Genomic DNA, 24,357 nt, shown 5'->3' on the forward strand with positions numbered 1-24,357 from the left:
GACAGAGCCAGGCTAACAGTTTCCCTCCTCTTTCAGTCTTTATGCTAAGCTAGGCTAACTTGGTGCGAGCTTTAAATAGACAGAATCTAAAAAAAAGCCAAATAATTGTATTTCCCAAACAGTCTAATTATTCTTTTAAGTGTTTCTGGTTGAGCACCGGCATGGACAAGCAGCAGTGTTTTTTTTGTTTTTATAGAAAATTTTATTCAACATACATTTTCCAGCAAAAAGGCAATATACAGGAATAGTTGTCGTACACTGCTGCTACACTGAGGATTTTAAACTGGAAAAGATCAAATTAAGGTGTGATTCTGCAGGTCATCTTTGTACTGCACTTTTTAACAAGACAAAACCAATGCAGTTAGTTTTGAAAAGAAAAAAAAAAAATCCAAATGTAACAGAAAAAAATCGTCAATGGTACATCAGGAACGCAAAGAAAAAGAGAAAAACCCTACACACAAGAAATATGAACACCTGGCTCCTTCTGTACCCAACAACAAAGGCGTGTTTCTCTTAAATTTTACACGTTCATATTTTTAAATATACAATTCTTAAATGTTGTCTTTACAGAGCCAGCTATGCGCTATTAGGGGAGCATTCCATCTGTGCTTTAAAAGGAAATAAAAATAAACCCCCCCACCCCCCCAAAAAAAAGAAAAGAAGAAATTCATAGGGCTTAAAGTGTTTCTTACAATGCTGGTTTTGTCTCTACACAATCCTCAAACCTGTGGGCTCGAAGTGTCTGCAGCTCCCTACCAAGCATAGCGCAGTTACTGCTCCCCATCACCTGGAGGCAGACAATTTCAATCAAGAGAGAAAGATGACGAAAGCTTGTGTGTTTGCGTTCAGAGGAATGACTGAGAAAGACATTTAAAACCCCCTGAAAAAGAAAAAAAAAAAATGGAAGAGAAAGTCAAGGGAGTTAATGTCCGTGCATGTGTGTGTGTGTTCCTTTAAAGTCACCAAGCAACTCAAAACCACAACCAAAATGTACATTTGCCAGTCCTGAGAAACCTCTGACATTAAGTGCCAACGTGCAAGATGAAATACAGACAAATTTCCTCCTTATTTTTTTTCCCCATTTATTTTTTTAAACAGATGCTGTGGATTTTTATTTTATTATACAAGATCTGCAGAAAGACAAAAAAAAAAATCATTTTTTCCTCCAACCAAACTAAGTGAGAAAGAACTGTGTGTAAACTTGGAAATACTTGCTTTGTTGCACTAAAAGGATGGGAGCAGGGAAAAAACATAAAGAACCACATCAGGGAAACTAAGTGAGCCTCGGGATGGACGCCGGTTTGCGACCATCGCGCCCTCCTCTCCCCTCTCTCTTTTCTGTCAGTTAGTTCTTGCAAAAACATCCCTCCATCAAACTCTCCACACAGCAGCATGATGCCTCTTCAAACAACTCTATTAAAAACAACCCCCAAAAAAATCTGAAGGGAAAAAAAAAGCTGGCATGGGGCAGGAAAAGAAAAAAAACTAGTCTAGAAGTTCATATACATATATATATCTATGTATATATATATGTATATACTTATATTTATACTGTGTCCCACTTCCTCTCCCCTCTCCGCTCATTTTATATTAAAATCCAATTCATTTCTCCCACTTCCAGATAGGCAAAAAAACAGGCAGTCAACAGGTAAAGAAGCCAGAAAAGAAAAAAACAACAACCGAACAGCCTCAAACAGAGGGAGACGATTAAAAAACAAAAATAACAAAATAAAATTAATAACAAAATGAACAGTCAGGAGGTGGTTGGTGCAGTTTATTTTGTGGTTGAAGGATAATCCATCAGCTGCAGCAAGATCCGTATCGCTGAAGACATAGTGCCGGTGTAGAGCTGTAGAGGTGTCCAGGCGGGGTGTTAAAAGTGATGAACACACACACACATACGAGCACGCACGCACGCCCACACAGTCTCTCACACACAAACACACGCACACACACAAGGTTGGTTACAGTCTGTGGTTATGGTGTGTTAAATTAGGTAGGGAGGGAGGCGGAGCAGGAGGAGGAGAAGGAGGAGGAGAAGGAGGATGGAGGAGGACAAAGAGGAAGGAAGGGCTGCTTTAGTTGTGGATCTTGATTGCTTTCTCCAGGTAGGTGTAGCGACCTCTCTTTGGAGCTTTGTTGAAATGATCCAACCCTAGCCAGGGGCGCGGGTGGGACATGTTACCTGCAAGGAGACACGGCAGAAAAAGTGTGAACAGCAGAGACGGGCACTCGCATTATGGATATATTCAGACGGGATTCGGTGCGGTGGTGAAAACGCAGGTTTTTCTATTCATTCGAGTCGGGGTTGTCTGTTTTGGCTGTGGCGGTGCGAGCTGAAGGGGTGCCCGCCAAAAAAAACTGAGGCGAAGAAGTTGAGCTAGATCCAACTTATGGAACAAACGCAGCGGCCGACGATAAGTTCGCATAAAATTCTGTATCACTGTTTGGACCGTTAGCTTATCTTCCTGTCATCTCTAAAATACTGAGGAATATTTAAGCATTTTTTTACAAACATTCTCAGATGAGAGAATTTTTTAGTATTAAGAAGATTAGAAACATTTAATAAGTGACTTATAACATGGTTGTAAGCAGTTTTAAGTCCTGGTGAAGTAAATACCTGGCTGTGGTTCAAAGTCCTTCAGGTTGACCTCATACTCGTCTTCAGTGATGTACTGATGCCGCCCCATCATCACAATCGCAAACTTGAACTGAGAATGAACACACACACATTATTCAGCAGCTTACCACGGTTTACCAGCAGGATGCAAAATAGTCAAACAGATTTTTCATTATATTGGCCAATGAATAAAATGTTGCCTTAAAAAAACATTTTAAAATGCACAAAACACTCATTAATCTCTGGTTGTATGAGCAGAACTTGATGTTATACCTTCTCAAATTCTTTCTCCTGAATGTCCAGCATGGTCTGGATCCTCCTCATCACCTCCCGAAATGACTCACCCTGTGGGGGGAGGCAGGGGTGTGAATCAAGGACGGAAACAACCAGACGAACACACAGCATGAAGTTAACAGCGTTATACATTACGTTATGTAGACTAAGAATAATCTCTTTCACTCGTGTACAAACAAACCTGTCTGATCTTAAGCAAGAAGGGGATCCCGAAGGTGCCGAAGACTTCCTTGTGGAAGTGAGCGACAGGGATTAGCATTTCACTGTCCTTGTCCAAGTCCACCTGGTCCAAAGGAATCTCCTGAGTGACGGAAGACAACGGGAGAAGTGACAAGAGGAGAGATTTAGTCTGTTACCAACTCAAGAGCAAGTTTAGAAAATGTGCATCATGCTGAGCAACACTCATTGTTAGTGTCACTGTTGGGCGTCATTCCTTCAGTTTCGTTTTTTAAGTTCATCTTTGACAACCGAACAAGTTTATTTTGAGTAAGTGAAACCCTGCAAATAATGTCTGCCAAACTGGGCCTTCAGTTCGTGTTAGACAAACTTAGTGGGCCGTGTCAAAAAAACATAACTGTCATGCTGATGGCCTGTTAAAGTGGAAGAGTGCCTGGAGGGGGAAAAAAATGACTAAAAATAAAACTACAAAGTGAAGAGAGGGAAAAACCCTCACAAGCACACGTACCTCTATTCTGAAGGTGCGGCTGGCAGCCGGAGATAAACATTCTAGCAGCTCGTCCTCCTGGTGAACCCCAATGATTTTATAGCTTACTATCTCTAACAGCCTACAGAGGTGAAAGTGAGGACAGGCAGAGAGAGATGAGAAAGGTTTAATACTCTACAGGGCATAAGATCAGATTATACAAGGAATAACATAAACATCTGTCCACAAATGTCAACATAGGAAAATGAGATGAATCTGTGCAGGTGATGGTTGGATGCTGAAATAACTACATCATGATTGGAAAAGTCTGAATTGATGCTTTGTTGGCGTTGGGGTCGTTCAGGGCTATATGCTAACTTGGTTTATAGTAGAGTAACTGATAGCTGGAGGGATATATTCAGCAGATTTTTCTTGCATACGTTCCTCCACAGTTTCTTTTTAGTCTGATCTCTGTATGAATATGAAGAAGCATCATGGAACTCTGGGTGCCCACACATGGCTACAAGTGGAGGTCAGTGCCTCTGTTGCTCACTGCTGTACGCAGGCTGATGAACCAGTGTGAAGATAAATCCACGTTTTCATCCCCAAAATGTAAAAATTAAAACTCTGAGCTCTCCTCCTGCTAGAAAACAGCTCCAAATCAGAAGTGACTCTGGGTGTTTATTCCTCCAGAAACTACAGCAGCTCCGTCACTTCGCTATGGCTGGTAATGCCCGCCAACTTCACGCTCGCCATCATATGTTAAATTTCCACAGGGTAGGATACCTGCAGCTACAGGACAAACACACACACACTTGTGCAGGGTGGATACCTGAGCTTCTCAGAGCCTTTTTCAGAGAGCTCCACTGCCTTTTTACATTCTTCCAAAAGGTCCCGCACACAGCCATGCTTGTCAGGGTAGAGGGTGATCTCCTGCGACAAACACATACAGAGTTAATGTCTGTGCTGCAGTCACACAAAATATCTGAATATGATGATATGTAGTGATACATTTCATATTCCTCAGGGGGAATGTGTGTGAGTCTGACACGTTATGTGGCTGTGGTGCGTGTGTGCGATTGTGTTTTACCTCCTCTCTGAACTGGCTGTTGAGCCATATGGATTTAAAACTCCTCCTGTTCTCAAAGTCTGTTATCTTCATCTTTAACTGTGGATGATGAAGAGAGAAACAAAGAGTCAGGAGGCTGGAGACAACAGCTGTGTTATTTATAGAAAATGGTATGCGATGGAAGATGACGACAACCATGTGGCTTTTTTCTGGAAGTTTATCTCGACTGATATGAGCTGCAAGCTGACTGAGTTAGCTTTGGCTTTGTTAGTTCACCGAGGACTATCTATTACAAAGCCACATTGTAATGAGCAGCTGGACGTGTTTTCTTCCATCCAGAGTATTTTTTACTGTACACACATAATGAAACGTTTGTCTTCAACTTTCAGCAAAGCATCTTTGGATCAAGAACGATACATCAGCCATCAGACCTCACCGACAGAAGATTCAAACGCATTTTAGAAAGATAAGCATAAAATGAAATATTAAAAAAAGGCTGAAAGGAGGACTGCAACTAACAATTATTGTCATTATCGACTGATTTGCCAATTATTTTGGTCTATAAAAACATCAGAAAACAGTGAAAAGGGACCTTGTTTAGTCTGTCAACAGTCCAAAACCTCAAAATATTCAATTTACTTTAAAAGAAGAACATAAAAGCAGCTCGTTCACAAAGAAAGATTAAGATAAACAAGGTCTGAATGAAATAAAGATGAGCAGCAACATGAGAAAATCAACTGATTAAGAAAGAAGAACACGACACACGATTAGAGGGATTACTGGAAACATTAAAGCCACCTTTTTTAGCCCATCGTAGTTGTCTTTTATCAGACTAGACTTTCAAAAAGCCATGTGGGAAAGAAAAGCAACAATTAACAAACACAAAGACGTCACAGAGCTGGCGAGCGTTTCCTACCTGCTGGTAGTACAGTTTCTTGGGCTGCCGAGGTTTGAAGAATTGCAGCAGGTCCCGCAGTGTTCCCTCATAGTTGTGTCTGAGAGGATTCCCTGGACCGTCCCTGTACCTGGCCACCACACCACCAGGCAGGGGGGGAGGATGACGAAGAGGGAGGAAAGAAAAATGACAGGAGAAGAGGAAGACGGGGTGGGGGGGGGAAAAAAAAAGAAGTGATGGAGGAGAGAGGGGGAAAAAAAAGTGGCAAGTGGACAAGGAGAGGAAAGAGAGAGAGAGAAGGTGAACATGAGGGGAAGATGAGAAAATTCAGAGACGCAGAATGGAGGACAGGAAGGAGGCAGAGTGGGAGGAGTTAGAGGAAAACAACAAAGAAAGGTGGGGGGGGACAGGTTACGCAACATTTCTACTGACAACTGCAAGTAATCAAAGCAAACGTGAGCCGCTGTGTGAGAGAACAGCAGATGAATAGACATTACATTTCTTTCTATACGTCAAGCAGGACTTTACACCGCAGACCTGACTGATGGTAGCAATATCAGCAACTAACGCTCATACAGTCATTACGGTGATTATCGCGATGATTCATCAAGTTAAGCTTTTTAAAACAGGAATATCAGAGTTTAATAAATCATCTTTACGGCTATGAACCACGGCTTCAGCAGAGATTAAAGTGTATGTGAGGAACATTCGCTGTGAAACTGTGCGAGGCAGAGTGCATTTCAAATCCATTTCAAATAAAGAAACCATTCAAAATCAGGAGGTGGTCAGCGTTTGTGGGACACTCTGTTACTTGCTCGGCTGTTCAAATAGCTGATTTCTCTGCTGCAGTCTCAGATGCATTGACTACAGTCTAACCACAGAATTACTTTAGTTTCTACGGCTCTTAAGTAACAGAACAGTTCAAATCAAATCAACAAGACTTTGTCCTTTTACAGAAGATTCATCTTTTCCACCACAACAACAAATGTAAATGATCAATATGCATGTAGAAAAAACGGGTGCTGAAATAAATTACTTCCAGGATATTTGGAAATTTGAATAAATTTCAAGCCACTAAATTTCCTAGTTTTCCAGGATGTGTGGGACTCCTAATAATTACTCCACAGCAAATGCATTATTGGTCAATTAAAATACAAAAAAACATGGCTATATCATGGCCGTCCTCCTGGCTTGACATACAGCAAGAAAGACAAGGTGACGGTGTTTTAATGTTACTACGTTCAGACAGCATGCACTTGTTGGGCCTTTGTCAACATCACTGATCATGCAAAACCTGTATGTGTGTGTGTGTGGATGAGACAAGCCTCCTACCCCTGTGACTTGAAGAACTGCAGCAGCATGGGATCTGTGTTCAACCTCTGCGCTACTGTCTTGGCCACCTGACAGAGAGACGACAAACATCAGATCAAGCTCAGAACATAACAGGCTTTAAGCAATTAGAGCATCAAACACAAATTATCAAAGCACATTTCAAGTTGCCCAAGTTTCACTTCACCAATTGGATTGAAAAATGGATTGAATTACTTCAAACACTAGTGACAAAGACATGGATTCATTTTCTTTTTTTTTTTTTAAACTTCAAACAAAGTGCTTGAATGGCCCGTACCTGAAAATAGTTCATGCGGTTAGACAGCGTGACCACGAAGCCAGGGTCGTTGTGGATGGTTTTGTCACAGAAAATGACGTCCACACGGTGGTAGAGATCCCGGAAATAGTCCTTGGCTGTAGGCAGCTCACTGCTGTCGTTCTCTGGGTCGTCCCTGCACGATTTGACAAAAGGGAGGACAACAGATTAATTGTGTTGACAGGAGAAAAGAGGAGACAAAGATGTGACAAAGCCAGTTGAAAGGACAGGTAGTAGGAGGCATGATATGAAGCAATAGAGGAACAGCAAAATATTTGAAACCTAAATCTTCCGTGTTTCTCTGTATTTCATCAGAAATACCAGAGTCCCGACATGTCTCTCTGATGTTTTTATTTTTTGGACAAAATCAGGTCATTCAAATTCAGCTTAAAAGTGTCCTGAGGAGTTTTGTTGTAAACAAACTAAAGTTACGTTTCCATTCAGTGTCACTCACCTGAACACACCGTGAGGTCTAACCAACATGTTCATTGAATTTCTCATTTAAAATCTAGCATTGTTTAGTTTTGTTGCAGTCTTCTTCGCTGCCTTTGTTGGTGCTTTACCGCCACCAACTGTCAATCAGCAGAAATACTCATCATAACAACTCGTTGTAGTTGAACACATTTAGCTGTTGACACACAGTAAGTCTTACTTTTGGAAGACAATGATGTCCCCGTCCATGAGCTCATCCAGGGCCTTGTCCAGAGAGACATCATAGTCCTGTATCCGCTCTGTTAGATTGGGCTTTACTTCCTGTAACACACACACACAGGGCATCATGTGAAATGTGGTCAAAGTGAATCTACATGAGCACGAGTGCACACGAGCATTTGGTAATGGATATGTAAACATGCAGAGCTACAGAAGGGTACGTGTGAGAAAAAGAGATGCTACATATGACAGTAAGAAAGTGTTTGCAAGAGAGTGTGTGAGGGAATGTGTGTGTGCGAGAGAGAGAGTGTGAGAAGGAGCAAGTGAGAAAACGACAGGAGAATGTGCCAGTAAGTGAGCAACACATAAATAGATCACCTCATAGAGGATAAGGCTAGTTTCCTGCTGAAACCCTGCTCTCTCACACATGACTGGTAGAAGGTCTCCTGGTTACAGAGGGGGAAAAAAAACACACACACAAAAACATGATTTAATACTTAAGTTCAAAACGTTTTTAAAGTATGACAGTGTTGAGGTTAAAATAGACTCGGATGTTGCCAGTACTTACTTATTTTGCAGGATATAGGTGTGTAGATATGTCCACAATAATTTAAGCTTCTGGTTTTGGGATCATACATCTTCAAGAACAACATGACATCATCTGGAAGGAAAGAGACAAAGTCACCAAAAAATGCAGGAGTGGAGGATATGGAGTCCCAGTAGAGCATGTACCGTGAATTAAGTCTTCTGAAATAGTAACGGATGAAAACAACTTGGTTTAAACATAGACGCTGTTGCTAGGGGTAGACTGCAGGTCAAAGAAATTGCTTAAATCAACACTAGTGTTAAAATTCAAATACTAAAACACAAGAACAGAAGTTTTAACTTTGTCACGCTACCCAAGCCACACCAAACCTAAAACATCTCCCATTGTGTTACATTACTCATTTCCTATGTTAACAGCCCAGTAATCATAACATGTGAAGGAGCATTTCTAGTAATTCAAGTTGCTGCTAACACAAAGAGAATGCAGAGGCTGTTTAAAAACAGAGCACAAGTCACTGTCACGAGTCACTGAGCTCTCCAAACTCGAACTCCATGAACACTTTGTGTGAAGCACTGCTGAAACAGACACTGAGCTGAATGAGAGAGTTGATGTGTGGGACTTACGGTCTTTGTCAAACTTGGGTAACGTGGCGCCACTGGCCGCCATCTCTGGATCCACGGTCTCCAGAAATATTGTCCAGGGGTTCTCGTTGTCGCTCAAGTCGATCATCTGAAGCGCAAACATGTGAATACTGATTAGAAAAATCCATTTTATACTTGAGAGTGGGACACATGGTCATACTATAGTAGTCAAGTAGTGTATGTATACACAAAACTGCTCGTGTTACAAAACAGTACAGTTTCCTGTACAGTCGTAACTCAACACCTGACTGCAGATAAAAACGACAGGTCGTCCAGACACAAACACTTACCGACTTGTTGCAGTCAGCCTCGTAATCGAGCATGGCGGGTCGCTTGGTTCCATTGCTCCGGGCCTGCATGGGCCACAGCCTCATCTGGTCCTGTGGGAAACCCTGCAGCAAATCAACGGGTGAGTTTAATTTAATTTGCACTGAACAGAAAAGCTAATATCTTATATGACAAGAAGGTGGGGAGAGGAAGGGAGAGAGTGGTATGAAAGGCAGTTACAGGAGTGGAGGCAATAAGTGTCATGCCAGGGCTCCATATTATGACCATATATCTGTATTCTGTGACAACTGAAGAGTAAAATCGCCAGCTGTCATCATGGTACCCTAACTGCTGATCAATGGGAGTGTATTTGCTTCACAGGAAAATCAATAAGCCTTCTCTTTCAGATCGATGATCATGTGTTGACAGCAGTGACTCAGTATGCAGTGTGGAGAGAGAGACGTTAGCTGCTCAATGAGCCATCTGAATGAGTATTGAAATCTGAATCCTGTATCCAAATTTTTTTGTATTTCTTCAAAATAATGTATTAATCTTACTTTACAAAAGCAACTTAGGCTGAAGTATTATGAGGAGTAGTCTCTCACCATGGTCTGGGAGAGGTTCTGGACAAACTCTTGCAGCGTAGAGCTCTTCAGGACCTTGAAGACTGTGTACTTCACCTTCTCCTCATCATACATGTCGTTGCCCTGATGACCACAGAACTGGTCCTCTGTCACCATCTGTTCAGAGGAGGAAGAGGACAGGAAGAAAACAACGTTAGAGAACAACGAAGCAAAGACGGAGAACCAAAAACTTGGTGAGGAAAAAAAAAAGACAAGAACATGATAGGCAGATGTTTGCAAAGTGTCTGTTGATGGTTAGGAGTTAAGGGTTAGTTTCTGGTTTTGCTGCTCCAGTGTACGAGCTTAAATCAGCAGAATGACCATTCTAGCAAATCACAAAGAGACAACAAGCAGTTCTGCAGCACAGTGCTGTGGAGTTACCAGTGTTATCATGGTAAGTTGCTAAGTAGTTTTTGATACATTGCTGGAAAGTTAAACAATGAGCCCATCATTTCCCCTTTTCAAGATAACTAATATAACTGTGTCCATGACAACCGCCACATCTGTTTGCAATGTTAACGAGGTAGCTAGCCACCAAGTCAGTAACACAGCACAGGTACAAAGCTTTGTTTTGATCCGTCCTGTTCAAGTTACTGAATTAAACTGTTAATAGAAACTTCAAATTAAAATACCTCTAGCATTTGGGCTTTTATTGTGAAATGTGGAAAACCTCCAACTCCATTCTCATTTGCGGCTCTCATTGTGTTCCATTTAGACACTGCTGAGTCACATGCGACACCTAGAGGGAAAATTTGGTCCGGTCCAGTCTTTGGCTAAACATCAAACCATTTAGAAAACGCTTACATCATCCTCAGCGTGACGGCTGGACATCTTCATCTAATCAGATCACTTGAGCTGCATTTATTTTAGTATTCCAGACATTTAAAACCACAACTGCCTTATCCATATCATGATGCCCACCATGTTAAACAAGGAGTTAGCAGTCAGTCTGTCTTGATGACATTTTCTCATAGACGTAACAACTACCACAGTGTGTTGTGAGAGCCACTGCTGAAGTCAGTTAAAACAAATGAGAAAAGAGCCTCTTCTACGTGGTTACAGCTAACTGGAGTTGACATTCATTTGTGTCTCAACAAAGTAAAGTAACAAAGAGAAATTGGCCTTTTGTCCTGTCTTTATACATGGCCAAATGACAAAAACAGAGCAGCCAATGTCTTTCAACGGCCTCTCTTATCATTTAACAAGCCATTCCACATTATCACTCGCTGGTCTTCTTGCCATCACAACCACAATGTGTCTGCCAAAGCTCACCAGAGTACGTATATTCTTGCATGTGGGAACGTTCGCGCTCAGTCAGAGAAAACAACCGTGGACTCTAATTCGCAGAAAGTCGGCACTTGCACAACTCTCCGTGTCTGTGCCGATATAAAAGTATGTCACAAGAACAGCTTGCAGCTTCCTACTGCACCTTCTAGTCTGTCAAACTGTAATGAAGCCAAAAATGGTGGATAGGTTTCTCATGTATGCTTCTTATTCTAAACACTGAGCAGCCAGACCGGCACTTTGTAATTATAAAAACAGCCACTTGAATCGGCAAAGCATCAAAGCACGTTAAGAGCACTTAAACAGAAGTCCTGGTTTCCTACCTGGACCTGCATGTAGAGGTGAGCCTCTTGGCGTTCCTTCCTCTTCTGTGCTTCCACCCTTTTCTCCTCCTGCAGACGCTCCACCAGCTGCTGGGGGATGTCCACGTCAGTCATTGGCTGAAGCACCTCACCTGGGACACAGGGAGCGATGCAAGTGAGAATCAGAGTGAACAGTGTGTAATACATAGAGCAGTTAAGGTGAACCAAGTTTAAATTGAACCAGAAAGGGAGTTACTTACTGAGCTTGGACTCACGGATGTACACCAACATGTACGCGTTGGTGCAGTGGCGCACTGAGAGGTCATCGTCGTGTCCACCGTAATTGTGCTCTATGGCCTCCTCCTTGGTGCACCGTGACACCACGTCATCATCAAACTTACACCACTGGAGAGAGAAAGAAAGAATGATAGACGAGAGGGGTGGGGGTGGAGGAGGAGGAGAGATGAGGAGGACCGGGGAGCAAGAGTGGGGGAAAAAAGGGCAGGTAGCGCCGAGGAAGGAGAAGGGAGAAAAAGAGAAAACCAGAGAGCACTTAAGATGACCGTTTATGTTAAATCATCTCGACATGCTTTCAAATCAACCCCCGATACCAACATGCAAATTCATCATGCTAAAACACTCATTACCCTCATCGTCTTAGGTTTGAACATCCTCTTAAATGAGGACTAGTACAGGGTGCTCAACTGGTTGTACACTGCATTAATGTGTGTGGAAAACCAATACAAGTCTGAGCTTTAAGCCAATGCTTAAATGATACATGCATCATCAGCCACAAAAGCTGACAGGAAACATTTATCTGACTTTGTAGCTCATTCAAAACTGGTTTTGGATAGTCTGTTCTTTTGACATTAAGTGGTGAGCTTCATGATAAGAACCCTTCTGCTGAGCAGCTTATCTGACAAATAATTGTCAGCTCGAAATCTGAGTGGGTAACTCAGCAAATGCTTCACTCATTTTTAACATCTTTGTATATTTCTGGAATAGAATGTCAATAAAGAAGTGGCAACTAATATTTGTTTAGCTTGGCTCTGGAGTTTTTGTCATTCCAGCCTTTCAAACTGTGTTTTACAGACTATAAACTTTAATAGACATGCTGTATTTAGACACTGTTCTTTAACAGTGATAGTTTCTGTTTAGTCTTTGTTTAAGTGGCTTTTTGGAGATCAACTATAATCATGATGATAATTTATATGTCATATCTACAGATGTTGTGCATCCCAACTAATAACTAATGCAAGTGATCCTCCGAATTACAGCTAGCAGTACAAAACCCCCAACCATGCCCACAGAATTTTTGGGTGAAAGGTGTATAAAAAAAATTGTTCTCACTATTGGTTCCTTGACACTCACTTTGCCGTCTCCTTTTGGGTTAAGATAGACGACGTAGTGACCGCCATGGTTGTCCCCGCTGTGCACTAGCACTGCGTGCAGGATGTAATTGGCCGGGTCCTTGGAGTCTGGCTTCTGAAGGAACTCGTCCAGGGGCAACTGATCTGGAAACTCAAACCTATCGGGGAAAGAGGAGGAAGGAGAAGGAGGGAGGATGAGAGGATTGGGATGGAGATGCAGGGAGGGACAGGTTGGAGAAGATGGGTAGAATAAAAAAAACCATCATATATTAAAAGGCGTGGAGAAACATATTCAAACAAGAGAAAAGGTGCAAGTTTGATTTGTGTGTGCGAGTGTGCGTACATATACTAAGCCCTCGGGGGGCCAGGTGCTGATGGCAGCGTCACAAGGATGACTCAGAGCCCTTTGAGACACTACAGGGGAAAATTAGCTATTCTGGATGGCTGCACATGTGTGTGTGTGTGTGTGTGTGTGTGTGTGTGCTCTGAAAGTGTCACAATATCCTGTTGGATTGTTAAAGCACGATTAGCTCACAGAAAGCTTTACGCAGAATGATACAACCTCCGAGAAAGAAAAAAAAACTCTCAATGACTCACTTTCTTAGTGCAGGAGGTCAGGGCATGCTGCTCAAAGAAAGGGGGCAGTTTCTAAGCGTTTCTGGAAATAGACAGCTCCTTTAACCTCTGTTATAATGGACCGAGCAGTCTGCCTGTGCACCTGTCACTGATGTATGTGTGAGCATAACATTAATGAATGTACATGCAAGTGTGTAAGAGTGAGGATGTTTGCTCTACCTGTCATTAATCTTGATGTTTTGGTCGGTCTGTGGATCATACATGAACCTCATCAGCTGCAGATGAAGGATTGGAGGGAAGGTAAGGAACTTCACTCCCTTTTCTGCTTCCTGTAACACAAACATTGACATTGATTCTCCAACACATGCTACATTTAAGTATACTGTAATTGGACCTTTGACCCAAACACATTTTTTTCTAATCTTTTAACACATCATAGCCAGATATGCAGGGTTCAAACCCCGGTGGGACAGAACCCTGTTGAGCTTGTGCCAGTTATTATTGTATTATTGTATGCCTTCGCTCAAATTGCTGCAAGCCGGAATGAGCTAGAAACATAAAACCTGGCACAACAACTGGAAACAATGTGCAAACGCTTCCCAACAAACATGAGCGCAATCAGTGAGATAAATAAAGATGAAAGTTAGATGAAAGTTGATCATAACTCATTAACCATTTTGTGCCACAATGACTGGCCTATGACATGTTTGCATCTCCTGAACATACACCGCACGTTTCGCTCAAAACTAATGAACTTCCAACTATGCAATTATTGAAACGCAACAGGCTTGATGATGTGTGATTGTGGTTGACTTTTCTGTTTCCATCAGCAGAGCGCAAAAAAGGTGTGAACCTGCTAACTGTGGCTTGAAGCTGAATTTTTCTTTAATACTGTTTGTGCTTGTCTTCCATTAGAACAATGAGTTATCATGCCTCAGGATTTGATTAAAAAAAAACACATTCATATAGTTTATAGTGATTTTTCAAAGTAGAATCAGAGGAGCAACTTTCCCCAGCTTGTCGACCTGATAATTTGGATGCAACTCAGATGTGAACCTGTGTCTTTACTTCAAATTTCACATTGTCCTCTTGCTTTATCAGTTGACAAAAATGTGTTTTAAAACGAGCTTGAATACCAATTGGGATACAGCAAAAATAAATAAAACATAAAACTAAATGTAAGCAAACTGAAATAAACTCGACACAAAAGACACATAAATTATTTAAATCCAGTCTCACCTGCAGGCCATGCTCTCCTGCGTCGTATTTGTTGTCTCCATCTAACTGCTCGGTTGCAACATAATCTTTGAATGACTCGAAGACTTGAAATAAGCAGAAAGCACACATGATGTCAAGAAAACATCCATACTGGTAACTTCAAAGTCAGTAATTAAGTGACGGTGTAGCAGTTGTGTTGAAGTTTCCACTCACTGTTCTTCTTTCCTTTTATGCTAAGCTGGATGTCATAGTAGTCCTCTATCCGCTCTGACCGGTAGTCCACATGCTTACATTGGATGTATGACTGGAGAGTAACACACACAAGAATCAGACTGTATGATACAGGTTAAAAATATTATTTCTAAGAGGGGCACTTCTTGATTTAACATCACTCTATTCTTAAACTGACCTTGTTCCAGGCTACATCCTGTGCCAAGTAAGACTACTTCACATCATCACTATGTTAACAAAATCTGCAGCAGTATTTACATAATGGGTGCTGTTTAGACATTACTCTGCAAAAGAAGGCTGAAAACCTCTACTTTCAACAAATAAACAGGACAGATTTCACTCAAACATCATTTGTCTTTTTGAAATGTTGCTCAGGGTAGACCGAGGGAGTTTCATAACTACACATAAAATGCCACCGCAGCCATAAAGATGAGTCAGGCAAGAAGACGAGGAGAGGCAGACAGAGAGGAAACGTACCACCATCTTTCCTCTGAAGAGCTTGGGGATGGTTCCCTCAACACAAGTGCCTTTCATTTTGTTCTCCACGTTGTCCAGGAGCTAGAACACACACGCGCACACAATAAGTCAGTAATTATTCAGCATGCATACATTTACACGCCCACATTCTTAAAGAGAGTATAAGAGGACTCACCACTCTGCACAGCTCCTGAACATCATGTTGCATGAAGCTATCTAGTGTTTCCCATCTTCACGTAGGAAAAAAGAAACAGAAAGACCGTCAATACAATACTCAGAGACAAGGAACATTTTGTGGCTGGTAAAATTTTAAATTCGACTAAAAACAATATTCAAGCAAGGAAGGTTTTTGTCAAAGCTACTCTTGATCCCAACTTTGTTTAGCATTTCAATCTCAACATGAAAATAAAGAGGAAATTATATAAGTACACCACTGAGCTAAAAATATACAATACTGGTTTTACTTATCACTCTAGCCTCCATCTGTGTCACCCCAAGACAAAAGGACAGGTGAGCTGTCAAAGACAAAATGTCTAATGTACCCGAAGGACTTTGTGAGTTTCTTGGTGCCGACGGGTTTGTCGCTGTGCTGCAGCTCGTAGAAAACCCTCTGCAGTGCCAGGGGAACACTCTTGGATGAGTCGTCTCCCTCCGTGGGCATCATGTACACCGCCTGGGAAGAAAGTCAGGAGGAGTGACACCAGGATTAGGAGTTTTACAAAGTAACGCTCTTAGATTGAAGTTGCTAATTACCACTGCCAAGGAGGGCTACGTTTTTAGTTTGTTTGTTTGTCTGCCAGCCGGATTATAGAAGAAATGCTGGCCCGATTTTTTGATGAAAGGATGTAGCATGGGCCAAGGAAGAACCCATTGAATTTTGGAGTGGATCCGAGTATTTTCCACAAATGCAATACAGATAAATATAGTCTGAGTTTTTACTGTTTTATAAAGACATTTAGTACATCAAAACTACTGGAAAAACCTATGTAACAGCACCAAGACTATGGTGAATAAAAGGGCCTCTATGTTCTTTTTCAGCAGCTGTAGAGGAACACTGATGAACAAAATAGATGCTCTGAATTTCAGTATACATGTCAACATTTAGCCTGTAACTGACATAAAAATACAAACACACAAACTCTGAACTGAAGCTCTAGCATGCACATTTATACATGAAATATATGATGATGAAGATGAAGGATATAACTATACCCGTCTTAGCTGGTTGGTGAAGAAGAGAGTCTGTAGCAGGCTATTCATATAGCAGGTAGCTCCCTGGTTCTTCAGTCCAACGTAGCCTGTGTGTTTCTTAGAGTCCCACCTGGTCACGGAGAGAAAGCCGATGTTAGGGTTATAATTGAAAAAATCCAAATCAGAGAAATTAAACCTAGGAACATTGTGGGAAACCCCAGAGAAGATTAAGAGCTACATACGCCACTCCATGTGGAGCATCTGCCTGGACATAGACTTCAAAGGTGACTTTGTCATCGTCGATGAAGCCTCTCTCTGGATCAGTCACATCCTGAAACACAACACCACCAAGAGGGTTCACGTCAATAGGGACTGCTAAAGGGATTTACTTAGATTTCTACCTTTATGTGTGACAAAGAACACACACACAGAGGTCCTAAGAGCATCCTGGAGCAACTAATAATGAAAATTAAGTTTTTGCTATGTGTGTCTACTCTACCAGCCAAAAAACAAACAAAAAAGCCTAAATTTCTCTGTCTGTCTCTCTACTTACACTCCAGGACATGAAGTTGGAGAAACCCCAATCATTCTCTTTGTGGAAGAACAGGTGACTGATCCTGCGGCTGAAGGATTTCTCGTCGTCTTTGTAGTTGATGATTTTCAGCATGGCCTGTGCGTGGCATGACCATGACCTGAAAAACCAAGAACAGGATTCAGAAATTGTGACAAGGGATTTTTTCAAATTAACATATACCATTTTCTCTCAATTGTACTTCCTTGAAAAGATTCTAGCACATGACACAGACGTGGAGTTTCATTCATGAGTTGATAACGAACGAATGAGCTGTCTGAATGAGTGTTACCTAGTTTAGATTATTATAGGTCCATGAAAAAGAGCCAGATTGATCGAGTGTTTTACAAATGATGTAATCAATATGCAGCCGACTCAAGAAAATTCACAGCCACGAAGGAGGTGATACATTTTTAAACAAGTCTTCATACTGCAAACAAAAAGCTGCGTTGGTGAACTGTGACCTTGATTTATTGGATCTATAATGGAGCACAAAACAACCAACATGCAGTAACCAGTGGGTCAAATCAGCGAGCAGTAACCCTGTAAGGGGAATTACAATGTGGTAGGGGCTCAGCCATTTTCACTTCCTTTCATATTTCTTGGTGGTGACTTCGAATAATACCCTTTGACTAAAAATGCCACTATGGTACACAAACAACTCCTACTTGATGAGAAGATCAGTTCATCATATCATCATATGTTATCAAGCTATGACAACAGATTTCTGTGTCTTAAAAGGTCCAATAACTCAGATGCAAGTAATGTCAATCATTAGGAAATGGAAGGAATATATCACAGCTCCAAAGAGCAGACCTGACTGTCAAGCGTCCATGTGTGAATGATATAAAGATGCCAAGAGGTGTCTGGCAATTTTGAAGGACCCATGGCTTAGATAACACTTACACTACTGCTTCACTGGTTGCAGCAAAGAGAAAGACATTGTTAGAAAAAAAACTAATATGACATCTGGGCTAGTGTTTGCCCAAAGGCATGTGTGCGAGTATAACAATCTGGAAGACAGTTTGATGGTCTGATGAGACCAAAGTTGAGCTTTCTGCCAATCGTACTGAATGCTACGTTTGACATAATTCAAACTCCACGCGGAAGCACACCATGCCAACCGTGAAGCATGGTGATGGGATTCTTAAGGTCTGGTAGGCTTTTCCAACTAGAAAATGAATATAAAAAATGACTAAAAATGAGTACTACTGACTAACATGTCTGCACTGATTTGAACACCAGTTTTGTAAAAGGTGCCCTTTCCTTTATAACTATTGAAACCTTTTAATGTTAACTCGGAAACTTGTGTAACCTCAAAAGGTTTCAGATGTGTGTCTCTGCAATATCCCCCAAACCCCTCGTCCAACAAACAAGACACCTACGTGGAGTCTGATTCTGCGTTACACTGCAGGAAGAAGCCCACGCTCTTCTGGTGTGGCCGGTCTGGGTAGAAACGCGGCATCACCATTATCTTCCATGGAAGGTTCCGGACAAAGCAGGACGGGCTGAGCACCGACTCACTAAGGCGGCTGAAGCGCTCCACCACAAAGCGGAAAGTCGCTTCTGACCGCCAACTGGTGTCTGTGGAAAGATGGGAGGGTAAATGTGGACAGGTTAGATGGTGAGGGGAGAACAGGTGTCCTCCAGCGTTCACCGACACAGCCAAGTGCGAATGGTCAGTGGATATAGATGTGAAACCCTCTATGGGCCCATTAAACTGACTCATTCACAGGGTGAGGTTAAGCCTGGATCATTACTTACATCAATTTCTTTCACAGCACAAGCTTCAAACCAAGTGAAAGTGTTTGTGTAAGTGCACATTGTCCTCACCATCCTCCATGTCCTCCTCTGTGTTGTTGTGTCCATCTGCCATGGCCACGTTACCATTGATCACTGGGTTGGCCGGGATTCTTGGAGGGTCGTCTGTGTCCCCAGCTGTAAAGAGAGGGAAGCAACATGATAAATAAATCTGTATGGATAGCCTAGTTCTAGCATAGATAGCAGGGTGAGGACCTTTCTTCTATTGGAGGAAAGCCGCCTGAAGCATCTGCATTGCTAACTATGTGCAGCTCAGAAACAAGAGGACCAAAAAGTCAGACACAGGGCCAAGAAAAAGTTGTGCTGACAATCTGCAGGATCACTTTACTACTCCAGAATATACAAATCAATACAACTCAAACTTTAATATTCTTACAATACAATTGTGGAAATGATGGAAAACTTGATGGAAGATTATTCAAGTTCTTAAATCTTATTTTGCCTAGTTGCTATCAACATTTATATCCTTTGAACAGCAGAACAAACAATCAGTTAATTAACATGAATTTAAGGCATTAAAACAGCATGAACCAAGATTGGAGTTTTTTTTTTAAACAAACAAAGCAATTCTGCAATTACGGTCTCCATCTCTATCTCCTGCATTCCCCCACAGTGATCCTTCTTTTCTCCTTTCATACATTTCACTGGGAAAACCCTGCTGAGACAGCATGACAAGTCTTCTTTCCCAGTCTGTGTGTCAGAGCGAGGACAAACGAAAGAATGTGTGTGTATGTGTGTGTGCGTGTGCATAACAAAGACCATGCAATATTACAGTAGGCTGGGTAATTATGGACACAATGCAGGATTAAGCTGCAAGTCATCGCTCAAACGAAAACACACGCGCGCACAGGACAACAATTATCCCAGCCAAATAATGAGACGGCTCGATGCACAGTTTCATCTATCAAAACACACTGATGACAGAAGCAGAGAGAGAGCTTAGAGTAGACTTCAAGGAGGATCCTGCGTGGATGATGACAATGATGCTGCAGAAGCCGGTCTCGAGAGCGACAACAGCACTGACACTAACACTCTGGCATGTGTCTCCAAATGTGTTGGCGTGTCTCTTACACTGTACTTCATGTGTGTCTGTGTTTCCCGCTTTCCTCCGAGCCGACAGATGCAGTGGTATCAGCTGTGTACGCGTGTGTCTCTCCAGGTAACGTTACTGACGGAGTCCTCCAACAGACTGACCTCGTTTCCTCAAGTGGATTACGCCCAGCTAATGAGGACTGTCAGTCAACTCCATGACAACTTCTTGTTCCGCCCACTGTGTCCATATATCCTGAAATGTCTGAGAAATACGCGCTAATGGATCAGTCACTGAAATCTACACGAGTCACAGTTCATATTGGACTAAACTCCCTAAAACAAAGGCTTACTGTAGAACTTAATGTGACTTAAACTACACAGGTGTCTGGAAAATCCCAAGCATCTCAAGATGCTAATTTATTATTTACAAATACATACTTCCAAGAAGCATCACGGTAAGGTCTGAATACCTGCTATGGATGCACTACAGCAGTAAATGTTAAGAAGAAGTACATCTTTTCATTTAAGTGAGAAGTGTACACAAAGTAATCTCTCCTAATTTCCCATGGCCTCTGGACTGAAAACAGCACATTTTTAAAATCAAGATTTTTTTTTCCTTACGAGACAACTGTATGTCGAGCAGATAAATAAGTCCAGATGTGTCTTTAATCTACAGCAACAAGGTTATAATGGCGCAGCTGATCCTGTTTTAATATCCCCAAGATGCTGAAATGCTGTTTGATGCATCAGACAGCACAGAGATGTGTTTTCCTACTTACGGATTTTGACCGATGCAGTAAAAAGGTACGAACCACTCCGACAACGACAATATCACAAAGTATAAATAACACCATTGAACGAAAGCTTGACGTTAAAACCGGTTATTTGTGGGGATGCTAATCTTAGTCCTCAACCCTACCCTATTAGGGAAATCAGGTTTTATAACAAAGATATCGTTTGAGAAATGCATTTTTGGAGAGTCATTACAGGCCTAAACACTGGACTGATTGTGTGGCAGCAACAGCCTGGCATCCAAGTAGCATTGTTTTAGCAAATAACAGACATGCACGGCCAATGATGAATTAATTCCACTGCAACTGTATGGAGCCTCATAGCATAAAGGAGTTTATCATTTCAGCTTGTTTACATTGTCCTTGTAAGGCTGCAGTGCATTAGGAGACAACCTAAGGAGGGTGGAAAGTAAAGGGTGAGGATGTCTCGTGAGTGCACCTGCTACTAGTTAAACAAGTATTAACCTGAATGATTGAAAAATGTAAATGCCAACAAGGGCTGTTTCTACTTGCTTATATGTGTAATTAAAATAAGAGGCCTAATAACAAGTAACAGAGTCTGTGTGAGCAGATAATAAAATCACTGGGACTAAATGACGCAGTGATGCTGTGCGCTTCCACAGGCCTCTGCTCTGTCTATAAAGTTGACATTAGAAAAACTTAAGAAAAAATGCGAGCAGTGCGGGTGTTGTCTGTGTTAGACGCTTATAAATCGCTAACAGAAGGTGGCCCTGACTCCAAAACCTGACTAACAAAAACACAGATCATTAAAAATGGCGAGCTCCATGCCGTTTGGTCTTCCATACAATGAAGCAGCAAATCCCCGCGCTGCTGCTGCCTCAGTGCGGGCCTGGCTTACCGCAGCGGCGACTACCGTTACTTGCCAAGCACTGCCACACGTTTCACATAACAGACCGTCAAAACGGCAGCACATCAACTAACAAACAACTAAAACCCACAGGGCTATTCACACTCGTTGTTTCATACTGGTGCAGGCTCTAGTTGAACGGCTAAACTTGTTACACCACAGTCAATTTAGCAAATCACGATTGACGCATCTGCGTTAGCGTTAGCTCTCGAAGCTATCTAGCAAACACACTTAGCCACAGATTCATCCGCGGGCCGTTATTAGCCTAACATTAGCTGGAATGACTAGTACCGGCTAACAAGCGAGAGAAATAAAAAAATATCACCCCGAGTGGGCGCATTGTACCGTCAGACAGCAGTAAGAAACAAGCGGAAAAAAATCTAGATTACGCGAGGCAGATATTCAAGGCCCTGTCGTTCGCGCAACAGCCAACGCGAACGTTGCAAAATACAAGCCACCATTTTGGAACGCCACACACCCCCTCCGTGAGCGTTAGCCGTTGGGCTAGCTAGCATGCTAGCCAGCGAATGAACGCAAAGCAATGGGACTCCGAGGCTAATTGACTAGCTCGCGGTTAGCTTGCCCCGCTAGCGACGTACATTACGTTTTACCAGCTTAACGGGCACATAGGGCGCTAAAACAGACACACGGCGCTGCCTGTTGTACACACGTTTACACACAAATATTACCAAATTAAGTGTTTTCACGGCACATTTTTGGCGGGCATTTTATTCTGTAGTTAAACCGATATCATCGCTCTGCAGGCCCGCTTTTAATGTACAAGCCACCAGACACGATGCTAACACACTTATCTTTTACAGATGCTAACGTAATGTTACGCGTCGAGCCTTTATTGAAAGCTTATATTTTAACGCCAGCAGTGAATGTAGCTAAGCGACGGTTGCTTCAGTCACGAAACAGTGTTGGCTAACTTTGATGAAGAACGCAGGTGCCCGATAACTGTCAAAATCAACCTCAAAAGCGCAGTGAAGTCAAAGTAGCCACGATTAAATTTACCTAGCAACGGTTCCGTGTTAATTGCAAGACTAAAAACAGCCAGACTGTTTACAAACATTTAGGTTATCAACAACCTGAGGGGCCTGGAAGTCCGTGACTGTGTGTGGGTTCAAATCGGCGATGATTTGGACAAAAAAAACAAACCCGGACAAGCTTATATAGAAATACAGCCCAGATCCGAATGAATGATTTGTGTGGCTAATCTCTTAACAGCGTGAATGAAAAGCTTTTTTTTGTGGGGGGTCATCGTCTACAAGCAATGGAATATTGCAGACACACGGAGAAACAAATACAAGCTCCATTCGCTTATAACGCAAAATGAGGTCAGCTCCACACAAGTATGCTGCAACGGACGCACAATCAGCAAAAATGCAGCCGGCTATCCTGGCTAGCTCGGGGCCTTCGTGTTTACTGTAAAGTTGAGCTCAGCTTGCACAAATAAAACTCCATGCATTTCTCGTGCAGCTGTTAAATTATGACAAAAAAGGTCGTAAAGTGCCCGTTCGCCCTCCTTGGGATCGTTACTTACCTTCCATCTCCATGTCCTCTGGTTCGCTGAGCTGCTGCTCGCCGGCTTTCTGTTGCTGCTGCTGCTGCGTGTGGTGATGGTGGTGGTTCATGTTGGCAGCTGTTGTTGTTGTGGTAGTGATGCGGGGCTCCCTACTATCTCTGTTACCCTCGACCTTGTCCAGGGTTGGCTCGGCGGGGAACCGGGTTCTGGACTGCTGGTGAGGTGTGGTAGGATGCGGAGGTGGGGTGGACAGGTCGAGCCTCGGCGGCCGGGCCTGCTCTGTTGCGACCTCGGCCTTGTCCGCTGTCAGCGCCGGGGAGTGAGGAGGGGAGGTCGGCGGGGGAGCGGGTAGAGAAACGCGGACGTATTTGCTCGCTATTCGCCCAATCTCGGCGCCTTTGGTGGGTGCGAGTCGCTGGCTGACTGCGGGGGGTGGGATGGATGGACCGGGGCTCCGAGCAGGGAGGCCCACAGAAATTAGCTAAATCAATCCGGCTTTACCCCGGGAAAATATGGGGTAATAAGACAACGCACAGCACGACCTGCACCTTGTGGAACAAATACCCTGTTTATAGCTAGCGTTAAACTACCTGACACTAGGCAGCCAACTGCTAATATAGGTACAACAACAATGAAAACAAAGGCTCATTTGCTATAGACACACATTCAACAACTTTGCCTGCGATATCCCCAGTCCGTGTGCTCCTCCGATTGTCCCTCGTCTGGGGGAGAGCGGAGGAAAAAGCTATCCATTCAAAGCAGTTTCCAATACGGAATAGCACTAATGTTGATTTGGAAGTTCGCGGAGACGAGAGTTGCCACTGCCCGACATAAACCAATTCCCCCAAACCGCCCCTAACACGATAAACGACAAAACGCGGCAGCTCGTTGCATTTCGAGCTAACCTCTTGTTTCTTATGAGGAATGTGCCCGGTCATACAACGCTAGCCTGAGCTGTGTGGCTCTCAACCCGCTCCTCCCGTGGTTTGTGATGTGTTGAGTCTGAGGTAAATCTCAAAATGGCGGCCGCGCTTTTCTCTGAAATGTCACATCCGCATGGAGATCCAAACACTGGCCCATCCCCGGCCAGGTTCACATGCACGCTAAATGTTAGGGATCCGGCGTGTGCGTCTGATACAGAGGGAATAAAATGCAAGTGCTAATAAACAATAATTATTGGAGGAATAGAAATTATAGGAAAG

At 42.7% G+C, this 24,357-nt stretch overlaps 1 protein-coding gene across 7 annotated transcripts; it reads right to left on the reverse strand.

Moving 5' to 3' along the window:
* Positions 1-178: 178 nt before the first annotated feature.
* On the reverse strand, positions 179-24,190 carry usp7 (ubiquitin specific peptidase 7 (herpes virus-associated)). 7 transcript variants are annotated; one of them, XM_027284813.1, is made up of 32 exons: positions 21,973-22,092; positions 20,131-20,230; positions 18,949-19,053; positions 18,501-18,699; positions 17,098-17,236; positions 16,787-16,875; positions 16,566-16,674; positions 15,896-16,026; positions 15,529-15,583; positions 15,354-15,434; positions 14,859-14,949; positions 14,667-14,749; positions 13,647-13,756; positions 12,832-13,009; positions 11,742-11,886; positions 11,503-11,633; positions 9,878-10,012; positions 9,296-9,397; positions 8,988-9,093; positions 8,386-8,478; positions 8,196-8,263; positions 7,819-7,919; positions 7,149-7,302; positions 6,854-6,921; positions 5,543-5,651; positions 4,648-4,725; positions 4,390-4,490; positions 3,600-3,699; positions 3,096-3,215; positions 2,894-2,965; positions 2,621-2,711; positions 2,051-2,185 (listed from the first exon to the last, which is right to left on the reverse strand). In XM_027284813.1, the coding sequence occupies exons 3-32, from the start codon at positions 18,989-18,991 to the stop codon at positions 2,079-2,081; spliced, it is 3,189 nt and encodes a 1,062-aa protein (XP_027140614.1). In that variant the 5' UTR covers positions 18,992-19,053; positions 20,131-20,230; positions 21,973-22,092; the 3' UTR covers positions 2,051-2,078. The 7 variants fall into 7 exon arrangements, with proteins under 7 accessions (XP_027140610.1, XP_027140614.1, XP_027140615.1 ...); XM_027284814.1 differs by lacking the exon at positions 21,973-22,092 and adding an exon at positions 20,748-21,898; XM_027284809.1 differs by lacking the exons at positions 20,131-20,230; positions 21,973-22,092 and adding an exon at positions 23,174-24,190 and having other exon boundaries at positions 179-2,185.
* Positions 24,191-24,357: the final 167 nt, after the last annotated feature.

The sequence above is a fragment of the Larimichthys crocea genome, chromosome XII (genome assembly GCF_000972845.2).
Source record: "Larimichthys crocea isolate SSNF chromosome XII, L_crocea_2.0, whole genome shotgun sequence".
Classification (NCBI taxonomy): domain Eukaryota; kingdom Metazoa; phylum Chordata; class Actinopteri; family Sciaenidae; genus Larimichthys; species Larimichthys crocea.